Raw genomic sequence first — 25,686 nt, forward strand, 5'->3', positions numbered from 1 at the left:
CCCAAGAAAAACATGACGGGGACCTTCAGTTCGACTAAGTTGCTACAAAAAAGGCTATATGAATAACGAAAGTTACCGCCAACCTAACTCTTGAGTCGAATACGAGCAATGCCTCTTACCAAAACGCCATCTTTGCTTACTAATTTTCTTCTCTTGATGCGATTTTTGCTTTCAATCAGTCGAGCACAAATAACAATGAACTTGAGCTCACGATTGTCACTGCCAGCAAGTTTAGAATTGCATAGCACTTTCAATGTGGGAAGAACTAGAAATTCTTCACGAAATAATTGCAATAGAGCGTATTTCTTCTGTCTAGTCTGGTCAGAACTTGTTCGTGCTTTAACGAATTCAACATGGATTGGAGATTACAACAGAGATTTTTATTGTCTCTGAAAGAATTAGACCAGCTTATGATTATGTCACCTTTTTTTTATCTTAAAACTATTGTCTACATTTCCAAAGCTTGTTTTGTGGGGAAATAAGCATATATTATTCCTTATTCTTAATCTCCTCAATCAAGCTATAAAACTTCGTAGCAGCTTATTTCTCGAGCCAATAAGTACCATGAATATTTAAAATTCATATGGAGACTGCAGTCTGGCTGTAATTATATGCATCCTATCCAAATAAAGTGTGCTACAACAAATGTCAAGCGCTTCTCTTTTTTCAGCTTTCAAGGTTCAAAAAATATAATTATCCCAGAAGAGCTCGGGAAAAATCCGGGAAAAAGTTTTTTTCAGGACAATTTGAATTAACATAAAATTTGTGGTCGGAATAAGCTTCTGCTGTCGTGAATCAACAACTGAAAAGTGCAAGGACTTATATTAATCCCCATTTAAAGCGATCAGGCTATCTAATTCAGTTATATCCCAAATTTCTTTATTTGCCCTTATTTAAGAACTTTATTTAGACTGTTCCGTCATCTTTTTTTCCGATCTTGTCTACGCATTAATTTGATCTATTTGCGTTTTTCAATTGAAATTACTCGTTTGTCTTATAAACATCAACCTAAAAAAAGAAGGTTTTGTAAAGGACGCGAAGAAGTTTGAAAACTGAGGCTAGTAAGTAATGTACAGCAGAAATGTACTGGAGAGAAGAATAAATTGAAGATACAGAACGTTATTAGTTTTATTGTAAACAACGTGGTCGGGTAAACCTTTCACCAAAGCTGGCAAGTGTCGAAACCAGCGGAAACCTCTGGATCTTATCACCAAAAGATTAAAAAATATTTACATTTTTTGTTAGCTCGTTCAGTGAGAAGTGTTCTTGAAAGTGGTTGGTGGACGGTCTCGCGTTATAAAGCTCAATACTTGCTCTTGCAAAGATAATCATTTGAATTTTAATTTAGTGTAGCTTCCCTTTCCTTCACGGTTGGCATTGTGCTTATCTGATATCAAAATAATGCAGACCTTATTCGTTACTTACTTTTTAAAACTAGGATAAACTCAGGGACGTTAAGAAATTTTTCGCCCTTTTCATGGAATCCGTACAGCTGTAAACATGAGTGGAAACTATTATCATCTTAAGCTCTCAACATTAACCGACTTTTTTAATCTCGAGATGCAAATAGTGAATTTAGTGAATTCAGGTCCCAACGCATTGAATATTCCACACCGTGGGCTCCACTATCTACTTTTCAAAATCTTCTTATGATCATTTGCAAGCTTTTACCAACACCGAAAGGATAAGCTATTCGATAAGGTCTTTGTTGCGTTTTAAAGAGGGTAATGCCTAATAACACAGGATTAAAAACAACCATCTAGGCAATACTTGAGATTCTTAAAAATATATACATATTTAACATAAACCTAATCAAAACGAAAAAAAAATGTAAAAAAAAAGACCGAACTTATTTTTTCCCTCAGGTTATTGGGAAATCATTTTCTAACCCGTCCTCGTATGTTATAATGCACTAGATTTTGGGCCTCTAATTAAGACTCTGTCAAATTCTGAAGGGTGCTTTCTTCACCAGTTGAGAACCACACGGATGCTGTGTGTGGGGCTTTTGTCCAAACGACCGAGCCAATCTTTCTTTTGAATTCTGAAGCAGGCTCGGAAAAGGAGTTGAAACTCCCTCTCCGATCTGCCTTGTATCGCTTTAACAACCTTTGAATAGCTTTACGAAAGTGGTGGTTGTACGTGGTGTATATGATCGGATTGAATGCCGCGTTGCAGTTTGGCAAGAGATGGACGAAAGTGATCTTCAGAAAATTCATCAACTCTTTGGGAAGGCCATCAAATGCACCAGGACTGTACAGACTGAGCAAAGTGAGCACAAAAAAAGGTGACCAGCAAATGCAAAATACGCTCAGAAGTATAATCAATGTTTTTGTCGCCTTCACCTCGAGGAAGATCGTCCCGGCAGAAAAGCGACTGGATTTTCTTCTTGAGTTCCGCTCACTTCCGTTGCAAAGCGACTCTTGTAGACGGAACACCTCAGTTGCTTGGTTAACCGCAACTTTAAATACAAAGCAGTACATAAGAATCATGATGGTGAAGGGGGCAAAAAACCCGATAAAGGAAATTGCTGTCAGGTAGATCTTGTTGTCGATATAGCATATTTGTTCTCGTACTATGATTCCCAAAGCGTCGCCGGACACAAATGATAGCGACGCCAGAGATATGGAATATCCCCATAGTATTACTAAAATAACAGCGACACGGGTTGATGTCATTCGGATGTCGTAAGTTAGTGGCGAAGCGATCTTTAAATAGCGGTCTACACTAATGGCCGCTAAGTTTGCTATGGAAGCAGAGCAGAATAACAAATCTAGCCAGACCCAGAATCTACAAGCCCCCAAACCGAGTGTCCACAGATAGTAATCTAGCACGTTTACAATGCGGAAAGGTAGACACACCAATGCGAACAAAAAGTCGGCCAGTGCAAGAGAAAGGATGAAATAGTTTGTGGGTACTTGGAGCTGTTTGACAGTGAAGACAAGGTAGCACACCAAGCAATTACCGCCGACCGACACGACGAGGACAACAATCAGGATGACTACTTGGGTAATTATTTCAAAATCACTTGGAATTGAGAAAAATTGAGTTGTGGAATTCAGCCCAGAGTCGTTGGCTGGTCGAAAAATGTTCAAAAACGAAGAGTGGTTACTTGCTACATTCGCTTGCATGACGTTGCTTGTCTCTCGAAGGCTCGCAGTGTCAAGCTTGACCTCTGGTACAACGGCTGTCTTCCTCGCTATAAAAGACCTCTTACAAACTGACAAAAGATTGCCAAATGAAGACTGTTCTTCTTGTCAGTTAAACTATATAAATATTCGCTACGTTCAGTATTCAATTGTTTTCGGAATATATATTGATATTTGCCTCCCTGTTCCAAAGTTACAGTGCTATTGAAAAACTAAGTAAGTCGGCCAGCTGATTAATTCAACGGACGTGATAAGAAATATACCAATTTTACGCAGCAAAAATTATCTCCTTAGGACATCTGTAGCTGCGAGTATTTTTCTGCTGTGAGATTTTCTTGACTCGTCAGGCAGATTTGAAGACTAGTTAATACCTTTGACAGTCAAATAGAATTGAGAAATCTTCGGAAACGGATGAACTTAAATTTGGACAGGTCATCAAAGATATCTCGATTGGCTCATATCACATCCTTTGATCACCGACTAATAACATGGACCCATTTGTTTTGTTAAGTCAAACTTAAATAGCTGAACAATTTGAAATTTGAATTAAAATAGCCCTTAGCCTCCCCCCTTATGAGAACCTGGAACACTGGCGCAGTTCATGATTCGCGGGATAATACTGAACATTGTTCATCACATCTCACGAAATATCACACCCACTTCCTAGTCTGTCTAATGACATTGAGCGATTCCAAATTGAGGGTTACTCATTAGCGACAATGGATCTGCTTGCAACTTTGCCATCATGAAGTTTTCAAGCCTCCTTTAGTTTGAGAAAATCCAGAATAATATCTTTCCTAGACAATATTCTATTATCATAAAGTAACATATATTTCCGGAACAGTCAATATTGAATTGAACCGACCAATGAAAATCACCAATAAATCACTTGCACCTGCTCGGCGGTTCTTTTTGTTTTAGCTAAAGACAAATTTTAGGAAGTCAAATCTGCGGTTAGAAAACAACGGTTCCTCCGCGCCAAGGAAACCAAAAGAAAACAAACTGAGTGCTTTTAGTGAAAAGCTGTTCCAAAGTTTCTTCGCCAAGGTGAAACGACAATAAATATAGGAAGCTAAAACAACAGATTAGTTGGATTTGTTTATTTGTGTAACAAAAGAAGATGTTGAACGTGTAGGGCCATCTCCGATAACTAATCGAGCTCATTACAGTGTTATCTTTAAACGCAAGTTCTAATTTCGTCATTAATTGTGCTCTGAAAAACAAAGTCACCTCCGGCCTGGAAAGTTCCCACCATTGACAAAATCGCCAACTCGCCGACAAATTTTAATCGACAAATTTTTAATTGCCCGAGGTGAGAGTTCTTGTAAATAGGCAAACGAATATGGATTTTTGCACGTTTGCATGATCCACGAAAATCATTTCATCATCAGCTTTAGTTTACAGTGCTCATTCAAAAACAGACTGTCGATTTTAAATGTTTGTTTCGCCAGCTTTCGTTTTTACGTTCGCACTTCGACGCTTCTTTGATAACTTCCAGCTGCAGCAAACCATTGAAAAAATCGTAAATTGCAGTTTTATAAAATAACGCTTCAACAAAAGAATCTAAAAGCTCTCCCACCTTTTTCAACAGCGTACGAAAAGCTGACAAAATAAAATATAATTGGGAATAAAGGGCCCCTTAGCAAACTTGCTTTAATGAAAGGGCCTCGCTGAACCTTTTCAAGTCCAGATTTTAAATTGCATTGGTAAACTCATTTTATATCAACTGCGCACTTCCATTAATCAGTTGCAGCGAGCGACTAATTTGAGACGCCAATAGCAGCTGCAAGATATATATTTTCCCCTGGTGGTGATTATAGATGTTTCATCTGCGCATTTGGTTTAAAATAATGAAGCAACACTTTCTAATAGATCGATTGAAGTAAAAGAGCACCAAAAGCAATTGTTTTTTCCTTCTGGTCTGTTCGTGTCTCCTCAACACGTCTGTGTTAAAGTCCTATAGTATTCACTTACACATGATCTCGAGTCCCAGAGAAGGACAACCAATTAGGTATATTACGAATTGAGGACATTGGAATAACAAGTATCGATAAATGGCGTAACACGAACCGGTAAGTAGATTTCAGTGACGTAGACATTATGCATGACGCACGAAAAAATACAATTGACAAAAGTGACACGGAAAAAATCGAATTCGCTTGAAAATTCCCAATACGAGTTTAAATCCTTTCTTCATAAAAGCGTTTCCTCAAATTATCCTGAAACCTTCTAAGCTCATGAAAAGTCTAATAGTTGTAGCATTAATGTGAAATAGAAGCTAAACAAATTACGCCAGCAGACAACGCTTACACTGGGTAATACTGATCTTGTCTGTTTACGGAAATTGTAGTGCTTTCGGCTAGTGATATTCAATCCAATGTTGCTTTAAGAAGTTCGCCAGAAGTACTAACAGCGTGAGACTGATGGAAAAGTTACTTTTTCAAAGACGTTTCTTGTTGCGTCGGTTTCTGTTTAAAGCCAATCGCTCTATCATCAGTGAGTTTACATAAACAAATAAGTAGGACTATCACCCACCTTTCTTCATGCCCTAGGCCACGTCCAATCTGATACGCAGCGGATACTGTTTTACAGCCTCCTGAAAAGTGAACGCATTTTTCAATTAAGCATTAGCACTTTCCTACTATTTCTATCTGATTTTGAACCATATACAGATATCTATTCAGCATTCATTCTTTAACCAGCACCCCCTGTTTAGATTTCCAAATTCATGATGTATATTTACGGTTATTTCTGTTAGATTACAGAAAGGTATTAGTTATTCGTGAAACCGTGCGAGTTTAGGCAACGAAAGCCGTGCCGAGCTACTAGTCTTTACAACAGTCGAACTCCTCCACTAACCGCTTTCAACAGACAACTTCTGGATTCACTGAAAATTATCTGAGTATTCGTAACTTCCTTAGATCTTTAAAATCCTTTTCGAAATAAATAATTTTTAAGGTAAAAAATATTCTTAGATCATGGAGTGTAAAATATTGACCCTTTGACCCCATAGAGTGATTAGCGCCTAGTTTCTACATACAGTATCACTCCTGAATCAAACACTAAGGCGATTTGAATGAAGGAAATGATCATCAATTAAAAAAGCGCTGGATTCTTACACAAATTCTCCTTGTCAGCACCTGAGGGAATATATAGAGAACAGTATGGAGAATATGCTTAATGATGTTAGAGTGTAAGGTTCAATCGATTAATCAGCCGTCATAGCGAGGATGAGTCAGTTTATCAGTAGGGGTTTCGATAGGGCAGGTCATCATATTTTGTTCTACTGTACGTTGTTTGCCGGAACGTTCTGGGTCAGGCTTTTAAAATTGTAAGCAGAAACTGAATATCTTAGCCCTCGCCACATAAATCTTAAACCCTTCCTTCCTGGATGCCTTCATGGTTGCAATCCGCCACTTATCAATTGTTCTTGCTCAAATGATTGTGCTCGAGAAATTTTCCGCGAGAGAAAAGCATGTAACTCCAAGTGATCAAGATCAGTTAGCTCGGTAGAACTGCAAAGGACCAGCTTAATCTTTCCCTTCCGCTTAACCCGTCATATGGCAAATAACGATATTGAGTAACAAAGTCATCAGATAAAGGCCTTCCGTGATGTCCAAATTGATCAAGGTCAAATTAATTATTGGTTATAAGTAAAGCGCAAGTGAAATGTTACATAAGTCAGTCATTTATCATTACCTCTTTTCTTGTCTCATAGGAGTTCCGGATCAATATCAGTATCTGGGCAACTACCCACTTACCCCTCCCCTAACTCAACATTAACCTTAACTTGTTGTCAATTGACTGTTGTTGAGTTAGGGGAGGGGTAGGTGAGCAGTTGCCCAGATACTGATATTGATCCGGAGTTCCGACACCGATAACCTGCCTGAGCAATATCTTAGCTCTAGGAAACAAAAAGATTTTCTACTTTGAATACACATTATTCGGCGCTCTTTGAAACCTAAATTTTATAAAATTTAAAGAACGATTCTAATTCCCCTCGATGACCCACAACTAACAACCTCGTTTCAAAAGGTAAGGTAATACAAAGAAATAATTGAAACTAGAAGATATGACCAAACTAAAAAAGCTGATAGACTTTAAGCAAGTTGAGGGTCTAATTCAATTGAAGCTGAAATTCATTTATCGTTCAATTTTCCTATAAATACTCAAATCCCTGGGAGCAGTTTTGACGGAAAATAGGTTGCCACTGGCAGCAACCCTTGTATATGTAATCGTTTTATCAGTATAAATATCCTTGAGGCAACTACAGTGAACCTTTGTTACTATTTTCTTAACACTCAAAGGACGAAATTCATGCTGAATTTGCGAAGTGATGTATCGTCATTTCCCTTTGACAGTTCCCTGAACAACCATGATTTTCTCTTGCTGAGTCATATGCTTTTACCTCGTTGTAAGCATTAAGTCAAGCAAATGATTCTGATCAACGTTTGATACAGTTTTCTTCTTTCTATCTGCCGGGCGCATAACACAACCTGCAAAACGGCTGTTTTGCTGTAAATGAATAGCTGTGTCCACGCTATTCCGTAGAAAGTCGAGATTCACCATCCTAGGCTGTTGAGCGAAGTTCCCAAAGATAATTCAAAAAACAAACTTACAAACAATTAACTGAGAAACATACAAACTCGTTAATCGAATGATAAACCAACTATCGCAAAATATCGTGATTTTTCAAGAGGCGAGCAGATAATAAACAATTTGCCGAGGGCGCATGCTTACCCTTGGAAAAAAGCCGAAGAGAGCAAATTTTTAAGCCTAATGCGTTTAAAATTCAGTTTTTTTCGCTGATAAATTAGGAGCTAATTAACAAATAGATTCCAAGTTGCCGTGCGTCTGTTCAGTAATAGATCACAGATGACGTCAAAATGTGGTAAGAACAAAAAAGTGGCACACGAGACGCAGCCGAGTGTGTCACTGATGTTCTTACCACATTTTGACGTCCTCTGTGATCTATTACTGAACAGACGCACGGCAACTTGGAATCTATTTGTTTTATATAATAAAGAATTTAAAAAAGTTTTAATGATGACGTTATCTATACGTCTGTCCTCCAATAGATCATAAGTGAGAACCATTCAAAACGCGTGTATATTATATAATAGGGGATAAAAGCAAGTCAGACGTTCTCTAGATAACACTTGCGCAATTATTTTAGTCCCGTCTGCTCACAAAACTGATTATGCACTAAATACATAAACTTATTACTTGTAGTCTTTGTGGCTATTCTAAAAAAGCATTTCTTAACTTTAAAGCTCATTTTCTCAGAACGCGTACTTGAGATCTTTGAGAAAAGATATCTTGAGATATATTTATCCAATTAATCTGAAATTTTCAGGGTTGATTTTTCTCATTGAGTTGAGTTAAATAAGCATAGAGATTCTGCTTATGTTGATTTGAAGTCAAGTTATTGTAATCGATGTAACTTCAAATATATCAGTCACTTTTGGAAGGGCACTGGGGAAAATGTTTCTATTATCTCAAAAAGTTCTATGCTCATTTAAGAGGGTGATGCTCTAGATTGATACTAAAACAACATAATTCCATGTAATCTACAGCTAGATATCTTTTCTTAACCACAGCTTGGTAAGAATTTTGGGCTAGTGTCAGGTTACAAATCACTTCAAGTTAAAATCTTCTTCAAAATGTATCATAAGCTTTCTTGTGGTATGTAGTTTTATAGGGTTACGAAGCAAGCTTTTGGAATTGCTATTACTTAAAAAAAGTAACTTTTTTTCATGGGAACCCCTGCCAGACTTATCACACTGATAATATCATGCGATTATTGCATCCTGCTTCATCTCGATAACAAAAATTATCCAAATAATCCACCTTCTATAAACGTTTTAGGAAATATGCCAAATTCTTCGTTTGGAATAACCGTAGATATTTTCGCATGCTGATTGGTTGGGAACCATCTTGTGCTTGAGTTGTTATGTAAGCTCTTTCGTACTAATTAATTCGATTACGTCTGATATTAATAGCGGAATAACCTGCTGTACACGCACGGGATGTCCTTACAATCGAAAGTGAGTGCTTATTCGTCACGAACAAAAGAGCAAGTTGGACTCCAAACAATTTTATTTACCGAATCATTGTAACCTTTCAGTAAAATTCTGAGGGTAAAAAAAAGTCATGTGAGTACGGACCGAGGCTGGTGACCGTCAAAGGACCGTGAATCACTGTGACAAGAATATATGTGGCAATTGTAGAGCTCTGCAGTCAACAGTAAGTCAGTCAAAAGTAACTGATGCTTAAAAGTTTTTTTTGGACGCGTCCAAGGTAATAACTCGTTCGTTTAAACAAATAGATCTGTTTTATCTCATTCAAGGTTCACTTCATTTGTTATGTAAAAGTGAGGTAAATTTGATCTTCTTCTGAGTTAATTTTCATTTACGTTGAAGATGCCATGCCGCATGCTTAGCGCAAACATTTCGAAGAGATGAATCGTCAGTTAAAGTCTGACTTAAAGATTTTCCTACACTTTGGACGTGACTGGAAGTAACTTTACGCGAAATCATCAGTGGGTTAAGACTACTGATAAAATTATTTTGATCAAAGTCAAGTAGTGGGCGTAAGTTCAAATTACTTTGCTCTCTAAAAGCTAAGTACAATCTGCTGTGACCCTTATGATCCCATCATGTGCTTTTCACGCATCATAGTCACAGCACAATTCCTTTGCTGATTTTACTGTACCGAATGGTCAAAAGAGTTAATGTAGGCTATACGCCAAAAGGTTTCCCACGTTCAATGGCCGGTACAGTTTTGTCCCTTGAATTCAAGGAAATCGTCAGGGCTAATGTGAAAACGTGTCTTCCGGTCACGCCGTCTGGCAGCGAACAAGGTAAAACGGATTATTTGAAGGACATCATTTCATCGTGGGAGGAAATAAGGAAATTTTTGATCCTTTCAGTTTATTGAGTATCTTCTTACAACACGCTAGCATTCAGAACGATAATACAAAATTATCGACATCTACGTTGTCTACTAACACAGCAAGTAATTGACTGTACAGTTAAGTGGCCATCTTGTGTTTACAGACAAGTATCATTGGCTGTACTTCACCAACAACAGTGGTAAGCATCTCTTATTTCCGCGTATGAAAAAGATGAAACACGTCTCCACACTGGCTGCACTTCAAAGCCTGGTTCAAAGGTCCGCGGAAAGGTGATACTCCCAAAATTAGCGACACTAAGATAGCTCAGCGAGCGCGAGCGCCAAGCTATCTTAGTGTGGGCGGTGCCTCTGCGAGCTTGATTAATTAAACTTTCAACACTCCAGAAAACGGTTAAAGAAGCATTTTAGAGCCATGCTTGGCATACTAGCAATATTTCCTCAAAGTGGACTCAGTTAACTTGTTTCGTCATACCATACTGTGTGATCTGGGAGGTGGCTTATTTCGCAAAACCTAATTCAAGTCTCTTTCTGTTCTCTACTCTTCCTGTTTCAGCCAGAATTTCGCCTAAATTATAATCAGTAATTGTCCCTAATTAAAATAATCTAACCAAAGACACTTTTAGCTGAAAAATTGTTGCAGTGATTATTCTTTCAAAGGATTTCATCTCATTATGATCATGGTTCAAACTGACCTCCATCTGTCAATTCAATATAATAACATAGCTAGCAGAGCCGCGCAATCAAATTCAGTATACGTAAGCGTGCTCAAAATCCCGATAGTGCACGCTGATAGCGTGAGCAAATCACTTTGCCAGAAATTTTTTTTTCGCGCAAGCGGCCACTGTTAGCGCAGGGAAAAATAATGAATTTCGCGACAATAATGGATACAAACAGAGACTCGACCCGCCAGTCCCAAAACGAAGACAATTTTCCGACCTTTTCCCTTGGGCTAGAGTTCTTAAATGAGGCAGAAAAAGACTCGGCATCAGTGCCGTCACGATTCTTGAGCGTGATTTCTTTTTTAAAAATAAATAATTTTTTATTCAAACTGCAGTAAAATAAAACTCGAGCATTCAACAGAAAATTTGAAATAAAACCAATTCCTATTTTGATTAATATTTAGCTTACCGCGAACAATCACTTCTGATATTGTTGTCCGTTTTTTGCGTCGGATTTGATGCACAATTCCATCGGCTATGTTAGAAAACAATTGGTTCATGCTTTTAGCTGTACACTATCAAGTTATGGAGCACGTGGGAAGTTTGGAGAGCACTCAAGAAGCTAGAGTTGCCCTCGGCTATTGCCTCGGGCAACTCTTACGCTTCTTTCGTGCTCTCCAAACTTTCCACGTGCTCCATAACTCGATAGTGCACGCTAAAGCATGAACCAATTGTTAATTGGTTTGTTAAGGTTGAAAATTGGTTTTGATTGTGAACTTTATTCTTGCGTCGAATACTTACATTTCGCAACGTGCCAGTTTTGTGAGTTTTGAATATCGCTGAAGGTGATTCCTCGCAAAAAGAAATTACTGAACAATTTTTTTTTAAACTATCCTTAAATGTTCCCTCCCAAGGTCTGTTTCGAAAACTACATTAATAAAGATAGGTCGCAGTGCTTGCTTAAGTCATTATGGGCCAATCTTACCCCATTTATTGCTGAAGTGGTACTAACAAAACGAATTATTTCATCGTTTCACGGTAGATTTTGCGGTAACTGGAATTAAGGGTTATTAGTAAGTAAAACTTGGAAAAACTACCTGTTAGGTAGAAAGTCTCGAGCGCATGGAACAAATAATATATAATTCGTAAAAAAAAACCAAGCAATTTAAACAACATTGACTCAAAAGGTTCCTCGAGTCGTTGCTTTGGTGGTAATTTGCATCCTCCACTTCGTCCACGCTTTTAGCTTTACCTTTTCTCCCATAATAATTTTTTTTAGTTTCTTCAATTCAAAGGGGCTTATTTACATCCCAAAATTAGTCAACAAGAAATATAGGTCAACTTGCTCGTTTAAGAGCGAAAGACCATCGTACTTTCGTACTTGTTTACCTCGTCAATTGGTTGAAAAGCAATGCCATGTTCTCGGAATGCGTGCGCGCTCATTCGCTTGATTATGTGGTTTTTATCGCGCGGAACAGGATGCCCAGTGCAATACAGAGGAATCACCTTAAGCCGAGAATTGAAGTGGTTAAATTGGCGCGAAAACTTAGGCTCGTCTGGAAGTTGGTAGGGTAGTGTTCAGTACGCTTTTTATCGTTTGTCAGCAAGAAGATCCTTTGACAGCTAGAAATAATAACCTTGTCACACTATTATTGCACAAAGGTAACAGGACCTGAACAGTGGGATCGAATCAGTATGATAGAGAATTGCCTTTAATCTCTTTTTCAAATGCTCAGAGCCATCCAACAGCTTGAAGCTTCGCAATAAGACCTCTATTGATTACTGAATGAAGTTTTGATTTATTGTAGTGATGTAACATATTTCGAGGCTGTCAAAGGATCATAGCGTTGTTTTATAATAAGTGACCCCTACCTCTTGCCTCGCTGCTTTTTAGTTGAATTTGATCCGAAAAAAACTAAAACTTCCTGTTACTGCGCATTGAAATCTTCAATCACTTTGCATCTTTCATTAACCCATAGATTAGTCGATTCATAGAAAGAAAAACATTCTGGTTGTTTCGTCTTGGCCTCGAACAAAACATCTCGGTTTGGGATCGTGCCCTCCAAGTCTGACGGATATTGCGCAGTGAGAAACCAGCATTCCTTCGGTTACTAAAATATATATGATACGTCGTTTTTGCAACCACGAATATCAATCATGGGATTGTCTTTATAAAGGGCTTTTCAACCTAACATTCATGAATTTGAATCTCACTTTTTTTTCGGCCACAAAAAAAAAAAAAAAAAAAAAAACTTGTAAAAAAGGTATAAACTTTATGTTTTTATAGAGTAAAGTACGAAAGCAAACGTATATTGGACCTTGTGGGTCAAGGCAAGATATAAAAGGGCTCAACTGGAAACTAGGAGAGTTCACAGTTGGTAAAAGGCTGAAATTTCCGGACTTCCGAAAACACAGTTTATTTTGTTAATAAAGATACAGTACCGCGTGAAGCTACCTCTTTTTTGAGGACTCATTCTCAGAAAAAAAAATATGAGAATTACAAACACAGCTTATCAAAAAGAAAAACGATATCATCTTCATTACGAGGCAGTTTCTGTATATTTCTGGGCGGTATTAATGAGGGAAGCGTTTTTAAAAGCATGGCGATAGTGTCACACGAAGTGTGTCAGGAAAGCTTGGGGAAATTCAGCGGCCAGGAAATTGCACTAAAAGTAAAATGCCAATATCCATCACGAGGATGCTAAAAGGATTAAGAGATTGCGTGTAACATTCAAATTGAAAACCCCAGTATCATAGAACTTTAAATTTTTTGCCTAGTCGCAACAAAAAACGTTTAATCTCATATCTTCGATTACAATCAACAAAAATTATATTTTTCACCAAAGTGGAGTTAAAACTATCATCAGTCAACCTCTTGCAGAACACAAGGCGCCGACATCTCGTTAAATTTCCGTCACTCGTGTCAGTTTTAATTCCACCTGTAGGAGGAGTCGGTTATTTTTTTCATTTGTGTCCACACATTTCACGCAAATAACATGCACCTACACGTAATGAAATCAGGTTATAAGCTTTTCATTCACAATAAAAAAAAACAATCTAACAAGAGTAATTTCTCTCAAAAAGACGGAAAAAGGTTTGGTGCTCTCTTCAATTTTCCTCGTTATCTCTAATTCTTTGCTTTTTTGTTCATTACATTTTTGCAACCTCGCGATATAACTGACATTAGATTTTAAATTTTCTGAGCCGCAATCAGCGAAAAAAGAATTTCAATAGGTCTTTTCTAATTGGGTAGATAACCACAAAGTTTGACATCCCACTAAAGATCCACATTCAAATATCTGGGGGCACAAGATGAAAACCAGAGAACTAATTCGGTTTAAATTTCGTAGACCATATGGCGAAGATTTTAAGTGTGATATTAAAAAATACTTCATCAATCGCCGTTATAGTAATAAATAGCAATCGCAAAAGATCTGCCTCAGAAATAGGAAGACAAATTCTTTGCTGACAAGAGTAAATAAGCGGAAAGTAAAATGCATTTCTAAATTAAATCAGTGGATCGCAAAATACATTTCCGCAAATCATTTTTTCTCGCGTAGAGAAAGAACCTTTTCAGATAGGGTTTCTTTCATCATTAACGAGGTGCTTCCAAATTTTGGGCTCACACTTTGAATTAAAAAATACAAAAAAAAACGATAATGCTGGCAATCTTAACGCGACAGAGAATCAATCAAATGGAAATATCCAAAAAAACTTTGAATCACACCACAAAGCCATCTGCTGGTATATCACCTTTTCCGTCGGATGAAAAAAGCAACTGTCAATAGTAAAAAAAAAAACATAATTGATGTTAATAAAAATACATGAATAGTTGTCAGTTTAAGAAGCTATGGGAGTGAAAATAGGTTCATTTAAAACCAGCTTCCTTTCTGGGTGTACATCACAAGGTGAGATCGCTTTTAAGAGTCATGTTTTTACGCTTGCGCCCTTTAAAATTTTTTATGAAATTCGATTGAATAACTAAATTTAATACACACCGAAAACGTCTTGCAGCTTAAGTATTTTCATTTTATTTTCGTCACTCTGATATAGTAGCATCAAGGAGTTGTGTACTTGAAATGGACTTAGGACTTAAAGTTGCAGAAACTTGGTCAAAGAAATATTAATAACAGCAGTGAAAATTGCTGAATCCAAAACTTAGTTGTAAACGAAAAGAAAAGTTGGTAATTTACTTCAAGCTGAGACTAAAATAAAGTAACGTAGGTCAAGTACAAAAAAAAATTATTACACAATGAAATCGTGACTCTCTTTTGAACGAAGAGTGGAAATTCAAAACCAAAAAATTAAAATACAGAACTGTTTGCATGTCTTGAATACCTTGTCGAGGATTGCTGATTTCCTCGGTGAATTTGCATGTAAGTGTCAAAGGTTTTGCCTAATTTTCAGCAATTATGATTTTGTAAGCTTAAAAGGTGCTATACGAACCGAAATTGAGAACACTGATTGAACACATTTAGACCCCCCTTAAAGAAGGATATTGAAAAAGGCATGAAAATTATCATCTAAAAGTAAAAAATTTTCAGATTGAAAAATCCAAATGTAGTCTTGAAAGGGTCTGGAAGGAAATAGTCGTTATAAATTAAAGGTCCACAATCTCAATCGTATCGAAGACTAGGTAAGAGGATCTGTTACCAATAGTTACTCTGATTTCAAATGGAAAAGTTAGCCAAATGTAGTCGAAAATATATTCTTGGAAGACTCAGTAAAATTGCTGAATATGATATTGTTAATCTATACCATAAACAGGAATGTAAAGGGTTATCGATAACTCCGTCACTAATCAGGTAATTCATATCAGGCTTTGATTCCTTGGAAGTAAGCTTCCGGAAGAATTTGCTGAATGGATCACACCAAAGAGTATAGAAATAAGAAACTTAGAAATGTGGACGATGGACATTGAGCTACGGTTGATGTTTGCCTTATAATATTATGTTTCAAGTTGATACTTAACACATTCTTACATTACTTCCTCGAGTTTAGGTCTCTGTATAGCTGTAATGCGATCTTTTCTATAGCAACGAAGGAAACATTTAACCTTTTCAAATTTTCCTTAAAATTGTATAGAGAATATTGCCGGCCAATTTCTAAATTCATCTAAAAGTGTATTAGTCTATTATTTTCATTTCCTGCCCAAAAACCAACAACGCGGTATTCCATCCTTTGAAAGCACTGATTGCGTTAACAGCTCAAAGTTAAAGCTTTTTTTTATTCTTTCTCTCACATTGACAGTTATTGTGGACATGTTTCCGTAATATGGCTCACTCTGATGGCCATCTCAGGTAATCCAGCACGTTTAGGTCTCAAGGAAATGGGATTGTTTTGAAGACGATCGGATGAACACTGTCGAAACAATAATTTGTGAATCTTAATTCCCGCAAAACGATTTAACTTTTTTTTGGCATTTAAGGATCGTTACCCCAAGGTGGAAAATACCCCTAACTGTATCAAATACATTGGTTTCCTCTTTTAACTGTTTTTGAAACATAATTCACTTGAACAGAACAACAAAAAAATAAAAATGCGTCTTAAACATCCACCTAATTCGAAATTAGGCAAAACAACATTTAAAGAGGAAAATTTAAATAAATGAAGCTTTAAGTTAAAAAGTTAATGCATGTAGCCGCTGATATGTTATAATATAAAATTACGACTTTATCCTTATAAAGGAAGATGCTGGAACATTTGTCACCAGCGTACGACGAAGAAATATCCGAGTCCCCGTGGATAGTCGCTCAACCAACACCGGTTTTTTTTTTCCGGTGAGCTCAGTTAATTTGAGGAAAGAAATGGCACCCTAGAGCGCCCAATTTTCACACATATAGTTGCTAAGAAACAAGGTTTATCTTCGAAATGATGTCCCACGTTTGCAACAGCTGAATAAACTTCTCTTGGCCATTTGCTGAAGTAATAAAACGAAGGAAATTATTTAAGGCAGCATGACAAAGTTCTATTCAGTTTTGCAGTCGGTCCGCGCTGACAACATCTCTGATCGATATACAACCCTCACCCTTAGTCCACAAGAGATACATATATCCATTGCTGAACTCTGTTATCATCGAGAGATGATTTGAATCCAGAAGTAAGTAGATTTACAACGTTCGGATGCAAAATTTTCACACATACCTTTTTCAAACTCGTGTTTTCTACAAAGCACTTAATTTTGAGCAAAAAGGAAATTTTCCTACTTATATCAGAAAACTTTTACGGTGATTACGGTGCACTTCTTAAAAGATTTTCTAGTTTGAAAAGCTAGCCGAAAATGTCCATAAGGAACAACGAAAGTCGTCGGTCATCAGTTTGCATTAAAGCACTTTAACTGAAGGCTATCCAGAAATTAAAAGAAGCAGCGATTCTTGCCAACGAAGATCCTTTTCAAACGCGAGACATTTCATGTCGAAATTACCAAGCTATTTAACTCACGGTTCCCCCATTTCGTCAGGCATTTTTTATTCATTATGTTACTGCGACACAATAGATATGACCAAAATGTCTCACAAATTCCTAGAAAAGTACTTAAAAAATTACTCTGGCGAATGATTCCGCGGACTCAATAAAAATGATATGGAAAATCATTTTAATTAAGGTGAAATTCTGTAAAACTTTGAAAATTTTTTTTGGTCATCAAGTCTTCTCAGTTTATGCGGGCAAGTTCACACATACGGTAGCAATTGGCGTATTGAGAAATTGGGCTACTGAATCGATTTAAAAGTTGCTATTGATAGCAGCCATGAAATCCTTAGGGCACATTTACGTTAAAAATATTTTACTTGTTTATGCAATTCATTCTCTGACCTTAGCATTTTTTTTAAAATGAAATCAGCACGTCTAACCATTGTCAAGGGGAAATTATTGTTATACATTTGGCTATGGCCGATTTTAATTGTTTCTTTTTTTGTTTGTTTAGTTCTTTATTTTGCTTTGTTCGTTTATCTTATATAGCAACATTTCTGCAATTATGGGTTTTCCGCAGGTGGATAAACGCTTTTCTTACGCAGAAGTTTCTCCACCACCATTACTACGAAGTAGCGAAAAGTGCGTATCAGTTGCAGCCTATTACGACGATTAACCTATGTTTGAAAAATTAACTGCAACAGTAATTATGACGAGGCGATTCTTTAACGTCCTTCTTTGTAAAACAGTAAAACAGATCATTGAGGCGAGGTTGCTTTATTTAAATCCAAGATTGCTCGTTAGAGTCTTTTGAGAAAAAAATGTCACCGTAGCGAGTGAATAGATTTGTGTTATTTATTTAAACAGTACATCCAAGCGGAGGACGAAGAATCACTTTAAGGTGCACCTGCCGACCTATTGACAGCTTCAACGAGTCAAGGAATTAAGTGCAACAAAATACAAATTAGATAAGCTCTTGTTGCCTGCCCTTGGTAAACGTAAAATCCCTTGTTATTTCTTTCTGAGCGGGAAGTGCATAACATTAACCGATGGGAAAAAGTCCACTGTCTTTACATAACAATCCAAAGCTCAACCACAATAATCATATCTTATCTCATTAAAATACAGGAAATAAAAGAGCGCTAAATTATCGTTTACATAGTGCAATTGAAAAAAATAAAAAAAACAAAATTGCTTGTTTCCACTTTGGGTCGACGCGTTCCCAATATGGCGGTTATTGTGGTCTTTCATTTTCACCTTTACTCGAATCTGCAAGTCAAAATACGTCTGAGTATAAAATAGATTTGGTTGTAGAGCAATCAACGGAGAAGGCTGCTACAAAAGAAATTCGTTTTCTCTACTCTCCACGTCTTGCGGTAAAACTGAAATCCCCGAAAAGATTTTTTATTTATTGCAACCTCAATGTAAGCTTCATTTGCCTTCGATTCAAGATAACCAGGAGAAAAATTCTGTAACGTTTGTTACCAAGCAGATAATAATTAGCCATATTATTTAACTGGTGAAGAATGTTTGCCGTTATACTGTGTCTTGAGGCAAAGGTTTGACGCTGTAAGTCCGTGAGTACCCATTTTAAGTTAATTAATTTTTGCTTAGATAGAAGCCTTTCAAAGCAGCAGCAAAACTGATAAGTTGAGTATAAATTTTCACAGTGTCTTTTCTGTATGGCCGTACAATTTCAAGTCGGTGTTTTATTTATTTATTTATTTATTGGCGATATTTGTGCAGACTGGCCCAGTTTAGCTTCAAGCTGGTTTGAGTGGGGGCCTGCCTAGGACATATTAGCCAAGTAAAACAAAATGTATTTAAAAATATAAAATACAAAAGGAGCCCACATCACAAATTACAATTTACACATGAGATATGTGTTTTCCAAACGTAGACTAGAATACTATAAACGAGATTGTATCGGATATGGGATCCAACGTCTGTCAAATTGGAGTTGAATGCACATGAAAGTGAATTCATATGAGGCTGTTCGGTTCAATTGAATCACCCCAAAGACTATGTAAAGCCAGAAGTGTAGAATATGCTCAGAAAAAAGAGAAATTTCATAGGTTTTGTCCCATTGGCTTGAGGTGTAGTTGTAAAGATCTACTTTTTATATTCAATTCAATTCGCAAGTTCTCCACGTTAGATCATCTTTCAATTGTAGTTTTTTTCTCCCGATTTCTCAATTGTGTTTAATATTATTGCGAGTTCATTAAATCAGATTATTGGGGGCCGTATGATTTGTAGCCAGGATATACCTTACAGTATTTACCGATGTCTACATTTAAACACCAACCCATTGTAAATAGCGCAGTAACAAAAAGCACCAAAATTTTTCATTGCCATCGATCAAGAGCCTAATCTATAAACTGTATTTTCATGCAAAAAATTTGACATTTAAAAGCAATTTGTTCTCAATTATTGTAGAAATAAAACTGAAGGTGAAAAGGGTTCAAACCAAAGTTTGAAGCAATCGTGAAATATTTTGCAATTTTTACTATTAATACCATACTGAGATAACGCAAGAAAAACCTTTTTGGGCTGAGAAAGTTAGGGAAAAATTGTCTACGCACGATTTCCGCCGTTTACTCAAGTCTCGCCTTCGATCCCCTTGGGGAACACCGCGGTCAGACGTCTGCGCAAGCGCGAACGTTGTTACGTCTACGTGGCATGCTTTCAGGCTGTCAAAACCAAATATTCTCGCACGAATTGTAAACAACCACAGAAGTCACGGTGTTTTAGAACCTTTTTGAGTTAATCTCAAAATAGAATGGTAAATCAACAGGATACTAGGTACTATAATAACTTTGGGTTCGAAAATTCTCGAATTTTCCCTTTTCCTTACTTTTGTTTCCTTTTACAGCTTCTTTCGCTTTATTTTCGCGACAAAAGTTGTTCCTTATGTTTTCCTTTGAAATTTTGCGCGGGAAATGGGCGCGCGGGCGGCCAAAAGTGATTGCCTCGCGCATGCCCTGCGTTTGACCGCTTTACTCCTTGGGAGATGAGAACGTGCTGATTTCCCAATAAGTTTACAAACGGTCCAGTTCGGATTTCTACTAATCTCCTAAACTATATATAAATAGTGAAATTAAAGTAATTTGTTCCGATAAACACCAAAAAGAGATAAATACTTCATTAAGAAACAAACGCAGTTAAGGATACCAAACATCTAGATAGGTCCAGGCTAAAATATACGAAAAACATAGTTGTTCAACTTCTTCATGTATGTCTGTATCGCAAATGATAGGAGCTGTGCGTCGAAAAAGAAGGGGGCTTTTGCCCTACGTAATTCTATGTGTAAAGATAATTCATCAAACTGTTACCCTGATCGCAGACGTTTCCATATCAATTTGCTCATGCACATGAACACGGGAAAAGGAAAGTCTACAATCCATTTCCTGAAAGTTTGAGATGTTTGGAAAGCCTTCAGCATGATAAGATTTGGTTTCCATCCTTTCACTAAGAAATTCCGTCAACTAAATATGCTCAATAGCCATACACTTGACTCAACTAACTGATTTGCACCCGGCAGATCGAACGCAGGTTATTTGCTACGATTTTATTTCGGTGGAGATTAACTTGAAATTATTATCTTTTCTTGACATTTGTGAAGAAGAAGGTTGAGTATTACGCTACATAATAATAATGCACTTTTTAATATACGTCAAATGTTAGTTTCGATCGGAAAAGATAAAATTTTCATCACTTTGTGATCGTTATCGCTGGAAACAACGGAACAAAACGAAAAAGGTCTGTTAAAGCTCACGTACGCATTCTGCCTATTCTACACCTTGGGTTTAACGCACTGCGCCAATTCAGTCAACGCCTAAGTGAAGGTGGTGAATGAGCACTAAGAAGCGAAAGTAGCTTGGCTAAATCAAAACCTTTTTTAGGAAAAAGAGTACGTACCTTCAAGTTGCATGAAGTAAATATGAGACAAGCAAGTTCTGAGTGTTATCTCAGCCAACGCTCAGGGCTTTCGTCTTGCATTTAAGATTTATTTCTCGAAAAATGTGAAAAACAAAGAGCTTGTTTACTAGAAGTCACATAATCTGTGAGACTTGCTTTAACTTATTTTTCCTTTCATTGCAGGTTTTCGAAGGTTCCCGCACTGGTAAGGACTGTTCTAAAGGCAAATTTGGTTCCTCTAAAAAAACAGAAACATGCATGAGGTAAGAATAATTTCTTGCTTAGATATCGAGCTTCAGCTTGTCAAGCTTGTGTGCTTTCAGATTTGGCATGCAGCACTCATACTTTCAAAAAAAAAAAAGTAAAACAATCCCACTTACACCTATTAAAAAATTCGGGAGGGACGCCGTTCTCAGTGGAAAAAAATGGCTTTTTACTGCAGTAACGAGGCATCTGTTCTTTTGGTTGTCAGTTGCGTTACTTCTGCATGTCGGAGTTTTTAATTTTCTACGAACGAGTAGATGCTATCTCTATCATTACCGTTAACAGTATCCTTATTTTTTGTCTCTCTTTTAACTCGAGATTTTGTTCCTTACTGAGCAATGGTTTAATCAAAATGGCTTCTCAGCAGTCAATTTGTGGTACGACAGCATTTCGCCAATAGACTCTAAAAAAACCGTAGGTTATGTAAAGCAAATGAAATGCACTAAAAGGCCTCTTTTGTATATGTTGTTATATGCACTTCCGGCCGTTATCAGTAAAGGTTTGAAGTATAAATGAAGTATCCGGCTAATGGAAATTCGATTTTTAGTCAATTTCAGTAAAAGAAGACGACGATTTCACTTGATATATACAGCAAAATTAACCAGTTGCCGGTTTTTAAAGAAGTTCCTGCGGCAAGGTTGACATGAAAAAAAGGTCTAATGTGAAGCGCGTTTGCATTACAGGGCAGGAGAGTCAACTTATCGCAGTATGAGGGGCTCGGATGGAAATCCTTTTTTATCCGCTACAGCTTTAGAACTATTTTCTTTTAATTGGCCTTCTTGTCATTTGACCAGCTTAGTCATTTGCTTGGCTTGATTATTCTCGGTGATTTTATATGTAATGTCTTGAAACAAAACTAAAATGCTGGATAATGAAAAAACAACATTGCAAGGTCTTGAGAGTTTTCTACATTTAATATTTCCATCAAGAAAAAAGACTAAATATTATTTGGACAATTCATCTTCTAGTTTCAACCAATCACTTTGAATTGTAAATACAGGTCAATACTTTAAAAAATGTGAGCTCAAAATAGGATTTTACCAAAACAAAGTAACATCCCCTCAAGATGTTTTCTAATTTTGGAATTCAGTTTCTGCATTTTATAGTTAAATATATCAGCCCCTCCCCTTCCAAGTTCAAATCAGTAAATCTTCTGTCTAGCATACAATTCTTATGATGTTAGTTCTGAGAATTTAGCATCAACTACTAATAACCAAGTTTATTTTTTATTTTATTCTCATCACTTGTCAGCTTAATACATTATTGTAAGGAGAAATTCTGCATTGGTCACTCGTAGGAGTGATAGGAGTAATAGGTTAGCACAACGTAGCTTGTAATTCAAAACACATTGCATCTTGTCCATCAATACCTCGTTAACCCCAGTATAGGTTTAAATGATTTATTCCAGAGCGCGGCTTTGCGGGATTTTCGCAATTTAAAATCAATAAATAAACAAAAGCTGAATAAAACAAATAAGACTATAAAAATAATTTCAAACAACTTTCGAGGCACCCACTTTCTTCTGGGCTCCCTTTCTTGGAAAAAACCTCCTAAAATTACGGAGGAAGGCCCAGTAGGTCCTCTTTCGCCAATTTGGGGAATAAACCTAGGTTTTATACCTGTTTTACTTGTTTTAGAACCATTCAATATAGAACGTCGAGGTTAGAGAATTGCTGACTGCCATGAGCCTGAATTGGCCTGATTTTATAGCAGCAGGTTGCATGTACTATGAAACAAAATTCAGTGAAATGTTCGTTTCCCTACGCGAATGATGTTTTTCCTCATTTTAAAATTTTCTGCTTTTCTCCTAAGATATATTAAGTTGGCAAAATGGGGGGATCCTGTCAGCCACCGGGGAGTTTTGATCACTATTTCGTCTGCCGTGCGGGCCTACAACTATCAAGTTTTAGTGGTTGTACCTTTGGTGTTTGAAAATTGAGTAACCAAATAACTGTGGGGGGAGGGGAGGGGGCAAGAAAGGGGCATAAAACTGATCTTCTTGGTAAGTAAGATGATTTCGTTGAAGCATTCAGACCATATTTGGTTCAAAGACCCGGCGATAGGCATATTACAAAGACCTTTGTAAAATTTGATTTCGTAGGAAATAATGTGCCGAATATAAATGGGCACGTTCCACGATAACTTGTAAAGGAGATACCACCCACTACTCTCACCAGCTCTCATTCCCGTACCTTCTTACCTAAAGATCTCTTCGAGGCGCTATAGTCGGAAAACGATGACTGATGAGCCTGAATTATTCTCTTCTTTGAAATTTTTGCTTGCGGTTTTACGGCGGTAAGCATCTAAAGGAAAGGTTATTGTGATTTTTCGTCAGTAATGACCTTTAAGTGAGGCAACAGGTCAATTAATTCTGAAATATGGATACAACAAACGAGACCCACTGCTCTGTTATTCAATTCAGCTTTCGAAGAAATTGAAAGGTTAAAAGAAAAGCAAACACGAAATGATGATTATACAACCTCTTTAGAGTGTTAATTTCAAAGATGAATGCCACCCAAGGGTGTTCCTGTTTTCCGGTTACAAAGATGTTTTTGGTGCTGCCTATTGCTTTTATAAACATAACAAACCTTGTTATGTTTTATGTTTGCTTAATAGTCTGCGCAATAGTTTTATGGCAAATTAAAAAGCCAAATGACAGAATTGTTTTTCGTTAAGGAAGTAGTTTTTCTCTGCTAACACCAAAACATGTATGAAACAAACAAGCTACAGCAAATTAAATTATAATCCTCAATAATATTCCTATAGATACCTTTAAATACAAAACGCAAGTTTTAATTTTTCTTAGTTGACAGGTTAAAGGCAAAATGTCAGAATGTGACGTGAAGTCATTGCATTACAGGATAACTGAGTGACGGGGTTCATTATTCCAGAAACCATGATAGTGAACAAGACTTCTGATAATTTATCTCTTTCGATTGTTTAAAAAAATTAACTTTGTTCCACAATAAGTCCTTTGGAAAACGCCGAGATATCATTACGACAAAGTAATCGAATGATAAGGTGTTCTTTCCAAATAGGTTGACATAAAAAAGGGCCAAAACTGAGTGATTCTCTCAATGTCATAAAGCAACTTCAAATAAGTTCAATCTCATCTGGTGCGTCACTCAAACGCTCATCATTCGTGGAGCTCCATTTGTTTGTGTAGCGAACAAGATATTTGCATACCATGCAGACCCTGATTGGGTAAAGCTGCAAAGAGCTGATGATAAGCATGCCCAATAGCTGAAATGGATCTAAACTTTGAATCCTCGATAAACATCACCCAAAACCACTTTGCGAAGATGCCAAGCCTGTAAGGTTCTCGCACAATCTACCGGAGAAAGAGGTACTCTCCCCATAGTTTAACGCACTGAATTAAGTAGCTTTATTCAAGGTTTCCTAAGGAAGACTTGACGAGGAAGGCAACTTAAAGCTCGTGTAATTAGCTAAGTTTACTGTTCTCCATAGCCTCTGTTTCAAAATACATAAACGAACTCGCTCCCATTTTTTTTTTCATATAGAAAAGGCCAGAGAGATTCACAGCGAGAATGTGAGAGCGCAACACTTAATCTAAAAGCAAAACCATTATTTGGTAAGTGAATTGAGGAAAATTCTGGAATGATTCACCACAGGATAGTGGTTTAACGTATTGACATCGAGTGAAATCAATTTTCTAAAAACTGTTTTCAGCATGGTATGGCATTTGAAAATCTCAGCGAGTGAGCATTAAGAACGCTAATACCTAAAGAAACTTAACGGTAAAATAAATGCAGTTTCCTGCCTCATCGAGCGCTCTTTTAGAGAGAAATGGATAAAATGAAAGTTAGATACAAATAGTTAATACTCACCAACAAGAGAAGGGCCTTTGTATTTCTAATTATCTTTTCTGTTATTCAAAGCATTTGTCGTTCGCCTGAAGGGTCTTGGGCTGCCCTACAATTGTTTTGACGCCATTAAGCGTCAAGACGACGACAAGTCCATAAAACACCAGCGTCAATTTTCTCAAAGAATGCAGCCATTTAAAGCACTGTTTAAGAAACTGACTGACAACCTGGTCAGGCCAACGGCATGAAACCGTTCAGTTTATTAAAACCTGGTAGGAAGATAGCCTATCCAGATTGATGTTTCCTTTCAGTGCATCAAAATCTCACAGTTCAGATGCGCTTCGATTAAAAAGACAAGCTGGTTTAATAGGTTCCGGCTCAGTAGGAGGGAGTGCTACAAAAACAAGTTTATTCAAAAAAGGTCGCCACAAGACCGGGGATGGATAGGGTGGCATTTCGCTAATTGCCGCCAAACTTGCAGAACAAAAGCTGCTTTCACCTGTGCTTATTTAATTTCTATTTCTTAGATTACAATTTTGAATTTTTCAT

At 37.0% G+C, this 25,686-nt stretch overlaps 2 protein-coding genes and 1 long non-coding RNA gene across 4 annotated transcripts in view; 1 reads left to right on the top strand and 2 right to left on the bottom strand.

Moving 5' to 3' along the window:
- The window catches only part of LOC149040471 (uncharacterized), a 41,380-nt gene that overhangs the window by 4,638 nt on the left and 11,056 nt on the right, over positions 1-25,686 (bottom strand). The window contains exon 2 of the long non-coding RNA XR_016179512.1: positions 5,682-5,742. This is a non-coding gene — a long non-coding RNA (uncharacterized LOC149040471). The remainder of the gene's footprint in view (positions 1-5,681; positions 5,743-25,686) is intronic.
- LOC113667960 (histamine H2 receptor) lies at positions 1,113-3,930 on the bottom strand. Its single transcript, XM_027183835.2, has one exon. It carries the CDS (start codon positions 3,126-3,128, stop codon positions 1,932-1,934), a length of 1,197 nt encoding a protein of 398 aa, XP_027039636.2. The 5' UTR covers positions 3,129-3,930; the 3' UTR covers positions 1,113-1,931.
- LOC113667954 (D(1) dopamine receptor) overlaps positions 9,355-25,686 on the top strand; it is a 49,577-nt gene continuing 33,245 nt past the window's right edge. For both annotated transcript variants that reach the window (XM_089181394.1, XM_027183829.2), the window contains exons 1-2: positions 9,355-9,392; positions 21,233-21,312. The gene's annotated coding sequence lies outside the window, so the exon portion shown is untranslated. The remainder of the gene's footprint in view (positions 9,393-21,232; positions 21,313-25,686) is intronic.

The sequence above is a fragment of the Pocillopora damicornis genome, chromosome 9 (genome assembly GCF_964200805.1).
Source record: "Pocillopora damicornis chromosome 9, jaPocDami1.2, whole genome shotgun sequence".
In the NCBI taxonomy this organism is placed as follows: Eukaryota; Metazoa; Cnidaria; class Anthozoa; order Scleractinia; family Pocilloporidae; genus Pocillopora; species Pocillopora damicornis.